At 37.6% G+C, this 19,336-nt stretch overlaps 1 protein-coding gene across 5 annotated transcripts in view; it reads left to right on the top strand.

The window, feature by feature from the left end:
• Positions 1-19,336, top strand: part of ATG2B (autophagy related 2B) — a 77,376-nt gene that overhangs the window by 7,340 nt on the left and 50,700 nt on the right. For 2 of the 5 annotated variants that reach the window (XM_012099021.4, XM_004017983.5), the window contains exons 2-12: positions 1,216-1,378; positions 4,736-4,888; positions 5,811-5,913; positions 8,973-9,135; positions 9,926-10,105; positions 14,471-14,567; positions 15,063-15,248; positions 16,242-16,396; positions 16,487-16,592; positions 17,271-17,532; positions 18,767-18,917. In XM_012099021.4, coding sequence (XP_011954411.2) covers positions 1,216-1,378; positions 4,736-4,888; positions 5,811-5,913; positions 8,973-9,135; positions 9,926-10,105; positions 14,471-14,567; positions 15,063-15,248; positions 16,242-16,396; positions 16,487-16,592; positions 17,271-17,532; positions 18,767-18,917 — 1,719 coding nt within the window. Of the gene's footprint in view, positions 1-1,215; positions 1,383-4,735; positions 4,889-5,810; positions 5,914-8,972; positions 9,136-9,925; positions 10,106-14,470; positions 14,568-15,062; positions 15,249-16,241; positions 16,397-16,486; positions 16,593-17,270; positions 17,533-18,766; positions 18,918-19,336 lie in introns of those variants that run through there. The other 3 variants (XM_042235450.2, XM_042235452.2, XM_042235451.2) reach the window with 3 other exon arrangements.

Raw genomic sequence — 19,336 nt, 5'->3', positions numbered from 1 at the left:
TTAATTACAAGGGTTTTTGGATCCCGCTTACCCTTATCTGTGTAGCCTTATCTCTGGCTCATCAGCCTGGCATGCTACACTAAAGCCTAAAGCAGCTTTTTCCCTCTGCCCAAATACTCTTGTATCTCACATATATATATTTGCACATACTGACCTCTGCCTTCTTTGAATCCTACATGCTACTGTATCTGTTTGGACCATTGTGTGCAATTAACTCCTCAGCCCCCTGGTCTCAGCTTTAAATAGCACTTCCTCAGGTGGCCTGCCTTGAGTCTCCAGACTAGGTTCTGTCATGCAACTCATCACATATGTCTTTCATAGTAAGCTATTTTGTCAGCTTAATGAGGACCAGGAATCATTTGTATCTTGGTCTCTGATTTCTTTATCCTTAATGCCTGAGACATGTATAAACATATTTGTTGTTCAGTTGTTCAATCACTAAGTCATGTCCACCTCTTTGTGATCCAGTGGACTGCAGCATGCCAGGCTTTCCAGTCCTTCACTGTCTCCCTGAGTTTGCTCAGACTCATGTCCATTGAGTTGGTGATGCCATCCTGCCATCTCATCCTCTGTCGTCCCCTTCTCCTCCTGCCCTCAGTCTTTCCCAGCATCAGGGTCTTTTCCAATGAGTCGGCTCTTTGCATCAGGTGGCCAAAGTACTGGAGCTTCAGCTTTAGCATCAGTCCTTCCAATGCAGATTCAGGGTTGATTTCCTTTAATCAATCCTGCTCACTCAATCAGGATTGACTGGTTTGATCACCTTGCTGTCCAAGGGACTCTCAGGAGTCTTCTCCAGCACCACAACTCGAAAGCATCAGTTCTTCAGTGCTCTGCCTCTTACATCCATACATGACTACTGGAAAAACCATAGCTTTGACCATATGAACCTTTGTTGGCAAAGTGATGTCTCTGCCTTTTAAAATGCTCTCTAGGTTTGTCATAGCTTTTCTTCTGAGGAGCAAGTGTCTTTTAGTTTCATGGCTGCAGTCACCATCTGCAGTGATTTTGGAGCCCAAGAAAATAAAATCTGTCACTCTTTTCACTTTTCCCCCATTGATTTCCCATGAAATGATGGGTCTGGATGCTTTGATCTTAGTTTTTTGAATGTGGAGCTTTAAGCCAGCTTTTTCACTCTTCTCTTTCTTTTTTGAGTAAGTTAACAGTTTTACTTTCTTGTTCTTGTGATTTCAAAATGCACTTGTTTTTTCTGTTTAGTGTCTCAATGAGATCCTGGAGTCAGCAGATGCACCTTTAGAAGTCACGGAAGGATTCATACAGTCAATTTCTCTGTCCGTTCCATGGGGCTCCTTGTTGCAGGACAATTGTGCACTGGAAGTGAGAGGGTTAGAAATGGTCTTCCGACCTCGACCCCGCCTAGGTAGGTATGTTAGGTGTTTCTGTTTGTTTCTATTTTTACTTTTCAGAGATTGGGAAAGTAGCCTAATTGCATTAAATTGAGTGTTTAATTTAGTACCTTGCAGGTATTTGTAAGATTCTCAGTAGGTAAAATTTTAGGATGTGGCCCATGTAGGGTGATGGGTGTGATTGTATCTTCAGAGTTACTTCTCTCTCTCCTTACCCACAAGAACTTTAGTATATAGGTGATTGATTTAGTTACTGGTTACCAGTTACCTAAAGTGACTTATGCTTTTTTTTAAGTATAGTTGATTTACAATGTCAGGTGTACAGCAAAATGATTCATTTCTGTGTGTGTGTGTGTGTGTGTGTATACTTGTTCTTTTATATATCTCTCTATATTTTTTCAGATTCTTTTCCATTGTAGGTTATTATAAGATACTGAATAAAGAATGATTTTTGTTTTCAAAATTCAAAGTATTGTGCCAGAAGCAAGGAAGTGCTCAAAGACTGATGGAGAAATGTTAAAAGGACACAGGATTGGGTTTGAAGGGGCTCCCACTGGCCAAATCTAGAAAATCTGAGTATCAGAAAGGATGACAATAATGAATTATAACACACTAAAACAAAAATCAAACCCCGAAGTCCATGTCACTACGAATAAGTAAATAAGTACGTAAGAGGGGAAAGGAGGATTGCCACTACTGATAAACATATAAAAAATAAAAGATGGAATATCACCATGTTTGCAAGCACCATAGTAGAAATTAATTCAGGCGAGGATCATCAGTTGATGCTGACACCATTCAGAAGCGTTGAGGATCTTGATATTTAGACAGTATCGGAATATCTCGTTCCATTTACATATTATTTGCAGAGAGAAAAAGGTTCTTCTCAGTGGAGAAAATTGACAGTCACCACCATAACTGAGTGAGCAGACTTGATCTCATCATCACATGTGTTCTGATGTGATGGGCCGAGAAGGAGGGGATCACTTATGTTCTTGCTAAAAGTGCTTAGTCTTGAGTCGGACACTGAGTAAGCAGTCAGGCAAATCCAAAACGAGAGAAAGCCTGTTAACTAGCTGGTTGGTACTTTTTTTTTTTTAACAGTTCAATTATGAAAGACAGTGAAGGTAGAGGAAATATTTAGATTAAAGGAGACTAAAGACTTGATAACTAATTGTAATATGTAACTGTTTTTTTCTCTTTGTTTTCCTGTGGAGGGTGTATTGAGGCAGGTGGGAAGATTGGGGTATTGAGTGTATGGTGGTGATGGTGGTGGCTTAGTAGCTAAATCGTGTCGACTCTTGCAACCCCCTGGACCGTAGCCCGCCAGGCTCCTCTGTCCATGGGATTCTCCGGACAAGAATACTGGAGTGGGTTGGAGGATTCTTGCGTTCCTCCAGGGGATCTTCCCGACCCAGGGATTAAACACACGTCTCCTGCATTGCAGGTAGATTTTTCACTGCTGAGCCACCTCACTGAATGTAGATAATATATTGTGATGATGTCACATCACTTGGGTGTGTTAATGGTACTGAGCTTTTGCAGGAGACTGATCTCGTTCTTAGGAGTTACATGCTCCAGTTATTAGGGATGAGTGTTACAATACCTAGTTTAGCGAAAGCTTGTGTGTGTGAGTGTGTATGCACGTATGTGTAACCTTGATGAATCTAGGTGCAGGGTATGCATTGTATACATCTTAGGACTGCACATTTTCAAAAGAAAACTTCGGGAGGGAAAGGTTTAAAGTAGTAGCAAGTCGTTGTTTACAAGTATATACACCTAGTAGCTTTAATTATGTATATGATGGGTTCTGATTTATCAGACCTGTATATTGTGCTTCTTGCATGCCAGATACTGTTCTGAGTAGTTTACAAGTAGTATCCTCACAATAACTCTTTGAAATAGATCCTTTTAATTGTATTCATTTGACTGAATAGGAAATTGATGCGTAAATTGTTGTTTAATAACTTGACCAAGGTCACAGCTAGTTCAGTGGAGCAGACAGGGTCTGGGCCCAGGGAGTCTAGTTCTGGAGCCACTGTTCCTGCCACGGTGCTGTGGGGTGTACTGGATTGTCCACTGAAGAGTATTTGTGTCTGGCATGTTATAAGCGTGTACGGTCACGATGGTGAATCATCTTAAATTATGAACGTAAATGCTTCCAGTGACAATTGATGTTTGTAAAGATGTGTTTGAAGAGTTATAATCCCAAGTGCTGCCTAAAACACCAAAGTTTAAATTATGCTTAGTAAAATTTAGTTTATCTGTATTTTTAAAATTGGTAATCTGTGCATGGAAATTCTTAGTAACCTGGTATTTAATTAATAAGAATACTTTATATTTTAACCAAGCTGAGGAGACATACTAGTACATTCCTACGGAAAGTGAAATATTTTACCCTTATTTTAAAAACATTTCATTAGAAGGACTTTTAACTTTAATTTTAGAAGGCAGTAATTCTACTCATCTCTTGTCAGTTTGTTTTAGGTAACATAAGGAAGTGTGATAGAATTCTCTTATAAGGATACACCTGGAAAGGACTGTACGCAGTTTGTGTGTTCCTTCTCCAGGGCTGCTCTTCTGGTTTATCTACATTTATACTAACCTTCTGAAGCCCACGTCAGCTGCTACCTCTACTTTCTGATGAATTCCCTCAGCTAGAAGATTTAGCCTCTTCTTTTACCTGATATGATATTTTCTGTTGACACTCAGTTGTTGTGTATTAATTCTTCTTAATTATATCTCATTTCTTCCACTATCTTGTAGTCTCTTTGAGGGCAGATTTAATAATTATTGTATTTTTCTACCTTATAAATGGAGTCAGCTAACTATGGCCTGGAGACCAAATTGGTCTGTTATCTGTTTTTATAAATAAATTTTTATTGGAATATCACCTGGTATAAATATTCACTCATTCATTAATTCTCTCTGGCTGCTTTTGTGCTAGAGTGAGAGACTTGAGTAGTTGTGATAGAGACCATATGGCCTCAAAGCCTCAAATATTTATTATCTGATCCTTTGCAGAAATTTTGTTGACCTCTGTTCTACAGCATTTTGAATAATACCACCCATATAAAATATCCACTAAATACTTGAGTAAATATGTGAATTAGTATTTGGCAGATATATACCATGTAATGAGAACATGTGTCTCAACTTCTTTCTGTGATTTTTTCCTCCCTTCTTGGATATTATAAGGTGATGTTTAAATCTCAGGAGTAAGTTCTAGAATACTGTATCCCTGGGTGATACCGTGATGCTAAATATCTCTTGGGGGATTAAGAACTTACTAGTTTGAAATGTGTAATTTTAGGGAATGGCTTAGTTGTAACCATGAGAAGTTACTGAGGATTTGTCCGTGTTTTCTGCAGCGTCTGGTTCTGAGCCCATGTACTGGTCAAGCTTCATGACCAGCAGTATGCAACTGGCAAAAGAATGTCTTAGCCAGAAACTAACAGATGAACAAGGAGAAGGATCTCAGCCTTTTGAAGGACTTGAAAAATTTGCTGAAACCATCGAAACAGGTTTGGCATTGTTGAGTATTTTAAAAAATTTTAGATTGTATTTAATAATTTAGTACCTAGATTTAGTAAGCATTGTGTAAGAAAAACTCATTGGAGTAGTTTTTTTAAAAAATTGCTATTCTTACTTCAGAACTTTAGAATTGAAGTTATTTAAAAAATTATACAGTATTTGGACTTCCCTGGTGTCACAGTGGATGGAAACCCACCTGCCAATGCAGGGGACATGGGTTCAATCCCTGGTCCAGGAAGATTCCACATGCTGCAGAACAACTAGGCTGTTGTACCATAGCTGCTGGGCCTGCGTGCTGCAACTGCTGAAGCCCGCGCTCTGCCGTGACGAGCAGCCCCGTCATGCCCCACCTAGAGAAAGTCTGAGCCCAGCACTGAAGACCCAGCACCACCAAAATCAAACAAATAAGTAATTTAAAAAATTACACAGTATTCAGTTTAATTTCATGTTCTTTTTTTACCCTAGTATCTCCTTTGTTTATTTTATTATGCTTGCATAATGAAGGGATTAGGGACTTCCCTGCTGGCTCAGAGGTTAAAGTGTCTGCCTGGAATGAGGGAGACCCGGGTTCAATCCCTGGGTCGGGAAGATCCCCTGGAGAAGGAAATGGCAACCCACTCCAGTACTCTTGCCTGGAGAATCCCATGGAAGGAGCAGCCTGGTAGGCTACAGTCCATGGGGTCGCAAAGAGTCGGACACGACTGAGCGACTTCACTTTAATGAAGGGATTAGAATTCAACAGGCGGTGTTAGTCATTGACCCAGGCTGAGATGTAACACACTGTATGTTCTCAGCCCACAAAATATTTGTTACAAGACTCAAAATTTGGGGCTTTTTTTTAAGGTACGAAATTCAACGTTTATTTTGTAAGTTCTTATTAAACTAATTTAGTATTTATTTGGTTTATTCTAGTACTAAGAAGAGTAAAAGTCACTTTTATAGACACTGTCTTGAGAATTGAACATGTGCCAGAAAATTCCAAAACTGGAACTGCACTTGAAATTCGAATAGAAAGGTAAGACTTCTTATATCTGAAAACAAATTACCCTGTTCTTTTCTTTATAAATAATAAGGTGTGACTCATCAGATTCAAGGTACAACTCCCAGAGTCCACCCAAACCCATTGTCCACTGAGTTGGTGATGCCATCCAGCCATCTCATCCTCTGTCGTCCCCCTTTCCTCCTGCCCTCAATCTTTCCCAGCATCAGGGTCTTTTCAAATGAGTTAGCTCTTCACATCAGGTGGCCAAAGTATTAAGAGTTTCAGCTTCAGCATCAGTCCTTCCAAAGAACACCCAGGACTGATCTCCTTTAGGATGGACTGGTTGGATCTCCTTGCAGTCCAAGGGACCCTTCAAGAGTCTTCTCCAACACCACGGTTCACAAGCATCAATTCTTCGGCACTCAGCTTTCTTTATAGTCCAACTCTCACATCCATACATGACCACTGGAAAAACTATCGCCTTGACTAGATGGACCTTTGTTGATAAAGTAATGTCTCTGCCTTTTAATATACTGTTAGGAGATTAGATGTGATTATATTCAGTTAATATATTACATTATTTCTGAGTACAGTGCTGTTCTCCAAGTTGTGTTCCAATCCAGTTATTAAAAACAAAGTACCAGTTGGGGTATAATTACATATAATACTATTTGAATATTTGAATTCACAAAGTAATGCTCGTTTAGCTGATATCAAGTCAAAATAATGACTATTTGAGTGATACTAAATTTAAGGTACCCTGCTGGAGTATTTCAGGTTTTTCATATGAACAATGTACTATTTAGATGGGTCTCATTAATGTGAAAGGATTTTTGTGTTGCTTTCTTTGATCTATTTGCTGCTTTAGGCTAAGACTACTGTTTTCTTGGAGGATTCTGTAAGGGTATTTTAAGGTCAGTATGTACAGTAGAGATTACTTAAAGAGATATAAATACATCACTTTTAGTTTTCACTGTATGCCCACCTGCAACTCCTATAAATAGACCTAAAACAGGGATTGATTTACATACACACTGCAGAGTGTTGTTTTGAGGTTATGACTCTTCACATGAACTGCCAGCAGAGATGAGCAGAGTGAAGTATGTACACTGAGTACCAAAGACACTTTGTGGATATGTTGGGAGCCTTTACTGAGTTTTAAACAGATGTGTTTCGATTTCTTTCTTTGACAAAACATACCTATTAGTGAATCAGTTACTGTTAACAGATATTTGAAATTAAGTTGCATTACCTTAAATGTCCGTCTAGTCAAGGCTATGGTTTTTCCTGTGGTCATGTACGGAGCCTAGAGTTGGACTGTGAAGAAAGCTGAGAGCCAAAGAATTGATGTTTTTGAACTGTGGTGTTGGAGAAGACTCTTGAGAGTCCCTTGGACTGCAAGGAGGTCCAACCAGTTCATTCTAAAGGAGATCAGTCCTGGGTATTCTTCGGAAGGAATGATGCTAAAGCTGAAACTCCAATACTTTGGCCACCTCATGTGAAGAGTTGACTCATTGGAAAAGACTCTGATGCTGGGAGGGATTTGGGGGCAGGAGGAAAAGGGATGACAGAGGATGAGATGGCTGAATGGCATCACCGACTCAATGGTTGTGAGTCTGAATGAACTCCGGGAGTTGGTGATGGACAGGGAGGTCTGGTGAGCTGTGATTCATGGGGTTGCAAAGAGTCGGACACGACTGAGCGACTGAACTGAACTGAACCTTAAAATGGTGTATTTAAAAAGTATCTAAAATCTTCTGCAATTAGAACAGTGTTACTTTGGAAACAGTGACAGATTTTATTTTCTTGGGCTCCAAAATCACTGGATGGTGACTGCAGCCCTGAAATTAAAAGACACTTGCTCCTTGGAAGAAAAGCCATGACAAACTTGCTGCTGCTAAGTCGGTTCAGTCGTGTCCGACTCTGTGCGACCCCGTAGACGGCAGCCCACCAGGCTCCCCCGTCCCTGGGATTCTCCAGGCAAGAACACTGGAGTGGGTTGCCATCTCCTTCTCCAATGCATGAAAGTGAAAAGTGAAAGTGAAGTCACTCAGTTGTGTCCGACTCTTAGCAACCCCATGGACTGCAGCCTACCAGGCTCCTCCGTCCATGGGATTTTCCAGGCAAGAGTACTGGAGTAGGGTGCCATTGCCTTCTCTGGTGACAAACCTAGATAGCATGTTAAAAAACAGAGACATCACTTTGCTGACAAAGGTCCATCTAGTCAAAGCTATGGTTTTTCCAGTAGTCATGTACGGATGTGAGAGTTGGATCATAAAGAAGGCTGAGCACTAAAGAATTGATGCTTTCAAGTTGTGGTGCTGGAGAAGACTCTTGAGAGTCCCTTGGACAGCACGATGATCAAGCCAGTCAATTGTAAAGGAAAGTGGTCCTGAATATTCTTTGGAAGGACTGATGCTGAAGCTCTAGTACTTTGGCTACCTGATGCAAACAGCCAACTCATTTGAAAAGACCCTGATGCTGGGAAAGATTGAGGGCAAGTGGAGAAGCGGATGACAGAGGATGAGCTGGTTGAATGTTACCACCGACTCAGTGGAGATGAGTTTGAACAAACTCTGGGAGATGGTGAAAGACAGGGAAGCCTGGCATGCCGCAGGCCACCCAGCATGTGCTACACAAAGAATCAGACACTGCTTAGCTACTGAATGACAACGACAACAGTTTTATTTAAGCTGAAAATGAGTGGTGAGGACTCATTGAATAGTTACAGAAATTCAAGCAATGACACATCAGACTCGTGTTTAGAGTCAAGTGCTGTCTCAGTGTTTCAAGAGATGTTTGTGAGGGAGCACAGGAATTATTTTCCTTGGAGCTAACTTTAGGAAGTTATTCATTTTTTCCCCCAAATTTAGGAGCCTCAAAATATTACCTTCTTGGGGTTAATTTAATGTTCATGAAAATATTTACGAGAGTAAAGCATGATAATGCTGACACATGTGATAGGTATATTCTAAGAAGAGCTAACACTTGAAAAATTTCTTTAATTTCAGCAGCTGTGTGTATTTCTTATGATTGCAAATAGGTATTCCTAAGAGTTTCATTAAAATGCTCTTTTTGTTTTTAACTTTCAGAACCATGTACTGTGATGAAACTGCTGACGAGTCCTCAGGAATTAATGTACATCAACCCACAGCTTTTGCTCACAAGTTACTTCAGCTCTCTGGAGTGTCTCTCTTCTGGGATGAGTTTTCTGCATCTGCAAAATCCTCCCCAGTGTGTTCAACTGCGCCAGTGGTAAGGAAAACAAATCAGAGAAGCCAGAAAGTGAAGGCACAGATTTTCAGAAGGTTTACTTGAGGACTATTAAAATTTTCTAGGATGTGTGATGTGTTCTGATGGGTTTCCTTGTGATCTGACAGTTAACACAAATATTCAGTAATGGGGACATATATTTCAGATTTAAAAATACATTTGTAAAAAAAAATAATTTGTAAAAAAAAATACATTTGTAATTAATGCCATTTCTACCAGAAATACATTTGCTGTGTATTAATTTAATAGAGAAACATTGGATTTTATGTCTTCGGGAGAAATGGCATATTAACATCTAATATCTTTTTTATAATAAAAACAGGCATGTTCACATTTACCTTCCATGATGCATGTATTGTTGAAAATGTTATGTTACAAGTCATATTTTGTCAGAATTTTACAATTAAGGAAAAAGAACTATGTTCATCCCTTCTCAGATTGGAGAGCCCTTTTATAAATCAGTCACTTCATAATTTGTCTTTTAGTTTATTTCACAAATAGTATTTTCTTAATTATTGGATATATATTAAATTTTCTTATGTAATTTGAACAGATGCTGTGCTTTTTTTCCTAAAGTACTTTTCCATAATTTGCCTTTATTAAGGTACTGTGCTATGTTTTATACTGTTCTACAATACTGGTTTATCCATTGTCACAATACAGTTTTCATGTAAATACTGTGTTATTAAATTAACAATCGTGTTTTACATCTCAGTTTACTTAAACTGAAGTATTTGAAGGAATTACATTTTTTCTTCTTGCGTTACTATAGGAAACAGAGCCAAAGCTGTCACCTAGCTGGAATCCAAAAATTGTTTATGAGCCTCACCCACAACTAACAAGGAATTTGCCAGAAGTAGCACCTTCTGACCCAGTGCAGATAGGAGGGCTCAATGGTAGGCTGGAGTTGAGTCTCACATTGAAACAGAATGAAGTACTTCCTGGAGCTAAGGTCAGTAGTTGTTTTATTTTCTGTAGATAAAAACAAAGTAAACCTGGAGGCGTTCTTGATGCTGTGACCCTCTGATTGGTTCACATAGATTGTCCTGTGACCAGGTTACCCACTGCCTTGGAGTCAGCATTTTTACCCGCAGCTGGTGCCTCTGTCTGCACATCTTGGAGTTCACCTGAGGCCCACCTTTGCCCATCTGCTGCAGCTCAGGGTTTGAAACTGTCTCCTGCGCTCAACTTTCCCCCACTTTCAAAAATGTTCTTTAGTTCAGATAACTAGGAGTTTCTTAAAGAATCTTTTTCATCATGAAATTAAAATGTTAAAAGAAGGAGAAATTGAGAAAGCGTGTTAGCTGAAAGTGAAAGTTAGTTGCTCAGTCATGTCCAACTCTTTGCAACCCCATGAACTATAGCTGCCAGGCTCCTCTGTCCATGGAATTCTCCAGGGAAAAGTACTGGAGTGGGTTACCATTTCCTTCACCAGGGTATCTTCCTGACCCAGGGATCGAATTTGAGTCTTCTGCATTACAGGCAGATTTGTTACCATCTGAGCCACCAGGGAAGCCCCCATGTTAGCTGAAGGAGATGTTTAACTATGTGTATATAAAACTATCTACCTATGTGTTTGAACAGAATGCCCATGTTTATAGTTGTATAATATTTATGAAGAGAGATGAGTTTTTTCCATAATGTTGCATAGCTTGTAGAAGTCACTGTAAAGACAGCTGTACCTCTTTCTTAAGAAGCAATACTGAACAGTCTGGAGAGTCAGGAAACTTGCATTTTTTTAGTTAGTTAATTATTTGTCTTTCAGGTTATTATTTTCAGGTTCTTAAACCTAATTTACCATATAATCTATGTAAAATGCAGTTTAGGAAAATATCAGGATTTATTCATTTGTATTTTCACAGATATAACTAGCTCTAGACATTTGACTGACTACTGTATGGCAGAGCCCATGCAGGTTGTTGGGACAGACATAGAAATGAAAGGAATGCAGTCTTTGTCTTAATAAAAGATAGTGTAAGAGGCATAGACACGGCTGTGGGAGTGTGTAAGAGGGAACCACTCTATACATGTGAAAACACACAAAAAGGTTTTCAGAAGATTGAAGGATCCTCAGAAATCTTTCTCTGGAATGGAGCACCTGATTAGAGTCGGAGGGGGAGGAAGGTGCAGATTGAAATGTTAATGTTCCTGTTACTATGATTGGTTTCCTTTTTTTTTTTTTGGCCACATCACGTGGCTTGTGGGATTTTAGTTCCCTGACCAAGAATTGCGCCCTGGTCCACAGCAGGGATTGAGCCTGGGTCCACAGCAGTAAAAGCCCGCATCTTAACCGCAACCACCGGGGAAATTCCCTGATGTTGTTCTTACTGATTATTCCTCCTCCTCTTTGATTTCTGTTCTATAGTTGAGTTCAGTTCAGTGGCTCAGTCATGTCTGACTCTCTACGACCCCATGGACTGCAGTGTGCCAGGCTTCCCTGTACATCACCAACTCCCGGAGTTTACTCAAACTCATGTCCATTGGATTGGTGATGCTATCCAACCGTCTCATCCCTCTGTTGTCCCCTTCTCCTCCCATCTTCAATCTTTCCCAGCATCAGGGTCTTTTCAAATGAGTCAGTTCTTTGTATCAGGTGGCCAAAGTATTAAGAGTTTCAGCTTCAGCATCAGTCCTTCCAAAGAATATTCAGGATTGATTTCCTTTAGGATGAACTGGCTGGATCTTCTTGCTGTCCAAGGGACTCTCAAGAGTCTTCAACACCACAGTTCAAAAAGATCAATTCTTCTTCGCTCAGCTTTCTTTATAGTCCAACTCTCACATCCATACATGACTACTGGAAAAACCATAGCTTTGACTATACGGACCTTTGCTGGCAAAATAATGTCTCTGCTTTTTAATATGCTGTCTAGGTTGGTCATAACTTTTCTTCCAAGGAGCAAGTGTCTTTTAATTTCATGGCTGTTCTACCTCAGGTGGTATGAAACCCTTTCACAGGTCTTAAGCCTCTTCACAGAGTAAAAGGATGGAATGGTTAATGGAGCAGAGAGCCACGGGTATGTGTACACATTACAGGAATCCTTATTGTGCCAAGATCCTTGGGAAACTGAATACATCCGTGCCTCTGTAGATTGCATTTTCTAATCCTTTAAGAAGGAAGAACCATAGCAATACCTTCTTGGGCTCTGTTTTGGTCAATTATTGCTGCTGCTACTGCGTCGCTTCAGTCGTGTCCGACTCTGTGCGACCCCATGGACTGCAGCCCACCAGGCTCCCCCGTCCCTGGGATTCTCCAGGCAAGAACACTGGAGTGGGTTGCCATTAGTCCTCAACATTTGTATTTTTGATTTTTGTTCATATCCAAACTTTTTGCATGTTGTGAACTGATTTATGTAAGTGCCTTTTAGGTATTACTTTTGAACATCTGTGTATTAGGTAACAGATGAACCTTGGAACTATTGCATTGCTGTTAGCCAGGGTTTAATATTTGGAGATACTCTTCTTGCCTATATGGTAATTTTTTTGTAGCAACTGGGATATTTGAGTACATTTTGTTCTTAATGAAAATGAGTGCTAAATAGAAAAATTAAAATTCTGAATAGCAGCATCCAGAAACAGACCTCCTGAACTTAATACAGTGTGAACAAAGATGGCATTAATTAGGGGCCTCAAGTTTCAGATCTTTAGTCTCTTTCTTTGCACTTAAGTCTTTCAACTATGGGATCAAAATGTTATGAGAGATTTCATGTTACTTTTTCAGTTCTCGGAGACTATTCACCACTCAAATAGTGTGTAAGTTTGATGTTTCACGTATTTAGTTTTATCAGATGTCTTCAGGAATACATTATATATGAAAATAGGGGACTGCCTCAATTGAATTTAGAGACATTTTGTTTTAATTGCTGTGTTACACTGAGTTTGAAATTTGAAGCCTGACATGCTGTAGTCCATTGGGTCACAAAGAGTCAGACACGACTGAGTGACTGAACAACAACAAATTTTCGTTGTTAAAATGTTTTATCTTTTATATTTCCAGAGGAAAGTTACATATACTTTTTTCTTTGTATGCCAAACTAAGAATGACTAATAATGACATATTTCTATGACAATTAGAAGTGAAACTCTTAATCATGTGTTCTAAATGCAGATTAGAGACTATGTTTTCAATGCTAAGAAATTAAAAATCAATTTTTAAGCTCAGCATATAATCACAAAGAGATTTCCCCACTGTCCCCAGCCATAACTCCTTGCTGATTCAAGGACTGGGAAGTCAGCAGTCAGTAAGGATCCCTGTAAAACCAGTACTTTGTGGGTCAGCCTAGGTTAAAATCCTGGCCCTGAATCTGTTATATGGCCTTGTGTGAATCACTTAATCTTTGTGAACCTGTTTTCTCATTTGTAAAAGAGGAACGCTACTAAGAATTAGAGGAAATAAAAACATCTAACACAGTGTCCCAATACTCAAAAAAAGGTGATAATAATTATTATTGGAGAATGTGTTGCTTTATGAGTTATACCATAGAAATTTCTCAAAGTCACTATCTAATTTATTTTTTGTTCTTAGAATCAGAAATTTGTTTTTCTCCTGTAAAATGGCATAAAGATCATAGGAGTCAGTATTAACATTAGGACTAAGAAGAGACGAATGAAAAGTAAGGCAGGGATATTTAGCTTTTTAGAATGTGACTTACGGAATAGAGTGATTGTTTTTGTCAGAGTGTATGCTGAGGAAGTCAAGAGTGAGAGTGGGATTGGGCTTTCATTTCTAGAAGGAAAAATGGACCAAGAGGTGGAAAAGGGAAGGGAATTCCACATGAGCATCCCCTGCTGTGGCTTCATGTCAGTGGAGAGGTTTCATGGGCATTTGGAAGGGCACACTGTTGATAGAAAAGATCCTTGCTGTTCTGGATAGGAGTGTGATTGATCCATGGGCAAATTTAGGAAGGCTACCTTTGTTTGTCCTTGGTTTGAATCAAGCTTTAAAGATTGTGATTTGAGTCTTTTGAAACCATAATGGGAATGAATACTCGATTGCTGCTATCTTAATTTTCTTGGAGACTGTGTCTTAAGGCTTCCTCAAACACCTTAAATACTCAGAAAACTCAAGAGACACAAAGAGTGACGTTGGTCTTTCCAACATGGAATTTCTCAGGAGGATTTTCTCCTTAAAATAAAAGTTGATGACCTTATATGTCTTTTCATTTGGTTGTGTGAATTAGTAGAGAGAATCTGAAGTGAAGGAATCCAAGGCTAACTAATTAGTATTCCCCTCGGTGTTCTGAAATATACTGGCATTTATGGTAATGAGTTTATAAAGAGTGTTCATTCTGAGTAGTTTCCTTTCTTTCTTTTTTTGAAGTTGGATATTGATGGACAGATAGACTCTATACATCTATTCCTGTCACCCAGGCAGGTGCACTTGCTTTTGGACATGTTAGCAGCTATTGCTGGACCAGGCAAGTATAACTGTTGTTATTTCTAGTTCTTTAAAAAATTTTAGTTAAAATATATAGCATAGAAATGGGAAATTATATTATTGTATAGGAATGTATGAACTTAAAGATGTATTGTGAATTAGAATCCTCAGTAGTTAAATTTGATTCTTTCAAATTGCATTATGATGCAACAGATTAGCATTCAGACTGACTTACTTCCTTGGTGGGAGGTAGTACTTCATACAACTGAGAAAGTATAATTGTTAAACTCAGTAAATAGCACACACTTAAAAAAACTTTAATGACATATATATTTAATAATAGATAAGATCTTGTGATTCCTAGCTAGCTGCTTAGAGCTATTGACTAGATCTCTGATTAACATTAAATACTGGTGGTTCTGCACTGAGTGTGGTACTAAGTTGCCATTGGCATTGGATAAGTGGGTTGGGAGGGAATGCTTAATTAAGTCAGTCCAAATTTAATTACTCTTGCTTTTCTTTTGTATACACGTAGAAAATTCAAGCAAAATTGGATTAGCTAATAAAGATAGAAAAAATCGACCTATGCAGCAAGAAGATGAATATCGAATTCAAATGGAATTGAACCGATATTATTTGAGGAAAGATTCCCTCTCTGCTGGCGTGTCCTCAGAGCAAAGCTTTTATGAGACAGAAACGGCTCGTACACCTTCTAGCCGGGGTAAGCAACTCAAAAAGTTGACTCTAGATTGATACATTATCATCATAGAGCAAAGTACATTTAACTGTGGCTGCCATAAATGGAGTTTAGTAATGAAAAAACCAACAGTCTATACTTTAAGAAGGTTTAAATTTATAAGTTGATCAAACCACAGCTTGACAGTGACTGGCACACAAGTGATGCAGTTTCCGTTTTTGATTGTGTAGTCTTGTTTTGTAAAACATGATTTATTCTAAGGAAAGTCAATTAAAAATGTGGGTTTACGCAAAAGATAAAATGGGAATAATTGTTCATTTTATCAAATTATGTGCTTACATAATGATTTACAGTAGATTCCTTTAAACAGAAACCTTTGTCCATTAATCTTTCTGTCAATTATATGTAAATAAACAACAACATAATCTTTACCCAGTTTACTTTGCATTTATAGGTGTGTCTTAATGTGTAAGCACTAATACAAATCAATTTAAATAATAAGAATCAATTTCAATATGGAATGTTGACCTAAGTAAAAAATTAAAATCTATTCAAGAAATTTTGGCCATAACAAACTTCATTTGCCTGAAGGTAAAACAATTTGCAGGAAGAAGTAAAACATAAATAGAATTCTAAATAAAATATTCAGCTCTTTTTTTTTTCCAAGAAATAGCTGTATCCATGACACCAGAGATTAAAAGATACTATTTGAAAATCATATGACACTTAATGACATTACATTATACCATATGAAGCAGCATATCATATGTTTTTTTAAAAAGTTCACCAATGGGCTAGCTTAACCTTTTGTTAATCTATATTCAGCTGAGTTTTTCTGTGACATTAATATCTTGAATGCAAAGAAATGACCCCATTGGAAGTAACATAAAATTTAGAACATCACTATATCTCAGATAATCTGAGGGAACAATATAACATTAATATATATGAAGATCTTATTTAAAGATGTGAATTGGTGGAATTATAATAAAACTGACAAAGTTTAATTCTCTCTAGAAGAAGAAGTTTTCTTCTCCATGGCTGATATGGACATGTCGCACAGTCTCTCTTCTCTTCCACCCCTTGGGGAACCCCCAAATATGGACCTTGAGTTATCATTAACTAGTACATATACAAACACCCCAGCAGGATCTCCATTAAGTACTACTGTGGTAAAGTATTTAATTTTTTGTTCTGTTCTTTAACAAGTTATTTCTAAAATTTTACACCTTATTCATATGCTTAAAAAAATTATACTATAGCTTCAGCCAACATGGGGAGACTTCCTTGATCATCATAAAGAACAGCCAGTAAGAGGATCAGCGTTACCCTCCAACCTAGTTCACCCAGCATCTTTACAAAAGACTGGTACGTAAAAAAAAAAGAAAAAAAAGACATTTGTTGATAGTTTCCAATGGAATCTGAAAATAATTATTTAAAAAATATGCCATTCTACTGGTTCTTTTCTCTTTCTTCATAAATATTTTTTTGGCGTAGACCTTTTAACAAAGTCTAGCAAGAAAATGAGGCACTGTTGAACAATTCACTATGAAATGTTTTAGAACAGTTGCCTATTTATTGTATTAAATAATTTAGTAAAAAGTACACCCTAAGTTTCATATTATTATTATAATTTAGGAGTCTCAATCAACTGGTCTAATTTTTGTTTCTCTGTTTACACATCCCTTAAAAGAGAACCTCAGGTTTCCTTTCTGCAAATTTTAATTGAAATAGACACAGGATTAAAGGAAAATTTGATGAGCAGCTTCTAGTTAATCTCTCACTTATTCCAGTACAGTTTTATTAATTCAAAAGCTTTGTTTGTATTGTAGCAGGGTTTTTTTTGTACTTCACATATCAAGGATCTCGCATATCAAATGTAGAAAGATTACAGTTTATTATGTTCCTTTTTTAATATCACTGAAACTATTGTGTGATCATATGTTTTGAAGACTAAAATCTCAAGTTTTAAAACTAACACATTTGATATAATGGATTGTTTAAGTATTGACTTTTCTGAATATAATTTTAACACATGTATTTCAGCTCTTCCCTCTAGGTCTGTTTCAGTGGATGAATCCAGGCCTGAACTTATTTTTAGAGTAGCTGTGGGAACGTTTTCAGTCTCTGTGCTTCACATTGATCCTTTATCTCCACCTGAATCATCACTGAATGTTAATCCATTGACACCAATGGCGATAGCTTTCTTTACTTGTATAGAAAAAATTGATCCAGCACAATTTTCAACAGAAGATTTTAAGTCTTTTCGAGCAGTATTTGCAGAAGCTTGCTCACATGATCACCTTAGGTAAACTCTTACATTTGTTAATAATTCTTGAAAAAGAACCAGATGTGAATTTTTTCATTTATCTATTGACCTCTCTCCATTTGTTTTCCTAATTCACATTTGATTTGTAAATGAGTGGAATGAGTGAGGATTTCTTGCGATACTGTAAGATTTTTACCATAGACTCCCATTCAGGTTATTTGGCATGTGAAATATACAGATGTAAGATCTATTTATTTGGAGTTGTCTAAGTTATCTTTAGCTCCCTGAGGTGCTCTTCTCAGGTTTCTTTGACCACACTTTGCCATCATTCTCCACTGACACCATTATGATCATAAAAATAGTTCTTACTGTCACTGGCTTAGCAGAGATGGCAGTGGTGGTGAGAGTAGATGGACTAGTGAGAAGGGACTCGAAAGTGATTCCTGTGCCACTGACCACTGGGTGGGAAATGATAACTGAGGCTCATCATGAGCTTGGATGCTACATTTTCAACTTCTACTTAAAAAAAAAACAAAAACTATTCAAATAGCCACCTGTCTTTCCATAGGTTGAGTCCTAATAGATAAGGAGATAACTAAATTTTTACATACGTGTAATATTGTTAGCATGCAACTACTATTTTAACTTGAAAGTAGCCTGTAAATTGTCCTATCATATATAATGACTTAGGGACATTTATTAATATTTTTAGAAAACACTTTGGGCTTTTGTTTTATCTTTAACTATTTTAAGTATTAAAATTAATAGGTTAGGACCATAATATTTATAATAAGACTGCAAAAGTGTTTTTTTTTTCTTCCCATTTTGGACAGTTTCAAATATCTGCCAGTAGGAAATACAATAAAAGCAACAAAAGCTAGAGGTAGGCCTTCATTTGAGTTTTACTGACTATAAAGTTTTCAAAATACTGCATGATCCTTCTAGATATTTTTAAGAACTATGTGCATATGTTTTCCAGATTTGAAAGATTTTTTTCACTGCAGTGTAAATTTTACAATGTAGAAGAGGGAAGGACAGTGTTGGGGGAAAAAATCCTGGATAATTTCCTATCAACAGATATGATTTTTCATCTTACATCAGGGAACAGGGAATTTGAAGCAATCTTTCTGGTTAATATCCTTAAGAATATTAGTTATTACTAACTGTTTGAACTTGGCAGCACAGGTAGGCATTAATAGCTCTACAGTATTCTTTGACACATCATTTAATCTAGAATTATACAGAAACTCTCATGCTGCATTTTTTATGACAGATTTATAGGCACTGGCATCAAAGTGTCCTATGAACAAAGACAAAGATCAGCTTCCCGATATTTCAGTACTGATATGTCCATTGGGCAAATGGAACTTTTGGAATGCTTGTTTCCGACTGATTCTCATTCTGTTCCTCCTCACTATACAGAGGTAAATTCTGATACTTTTCCTTTAGGGTTATTCTTTACGTCTGTCTTGCTCTTTAAGAATTGTGTGAACAGCAGTGATTTTCTTAAAAAGGCATAGGAAATTGTATCAGCAGAAGTTTATTGTGTGTGTTTGCATTTGTGTTTTGTGGAAACAGATTTTTTTGGGGGGGGGGAAACAGATTTTTAGTGTGATATTCAAGGCCACTGTTGGAATGTGTTACATTTTTAGAGTTAACTTGTTCTAGAGTCAGACAGGTTTATGACAAATGATTTAATTTCACTCATTTTGCAAGAACACTTAATTTTAGAAGAATTCTATTATTCAACAAATACTATTGAATGCCTACTATGTGCTAAGCACTGTGCAAGATAAGTGGAATATCTTGTGCTCATTTATTATTAATCTAATTTTTTCCCCTG

This window comes from Ovis aries, chromosome 18 (assembly GCF_016772045.2).
Source record: "Ovis aries strain OAR_USU_Benz2616 breed Rambouillet chromosome 18, ARS-UI_Ramb_v3.0, whole genome shotgun sequence".
NCBI lineage: Eukaryota > Metazoa > Chordata > Mammalia > Artiodactyla > Bovidae > Ovis > Ovis aries.
This window is presented reverse-complemented; position numbering and strand designations above follow the sequence as displayed.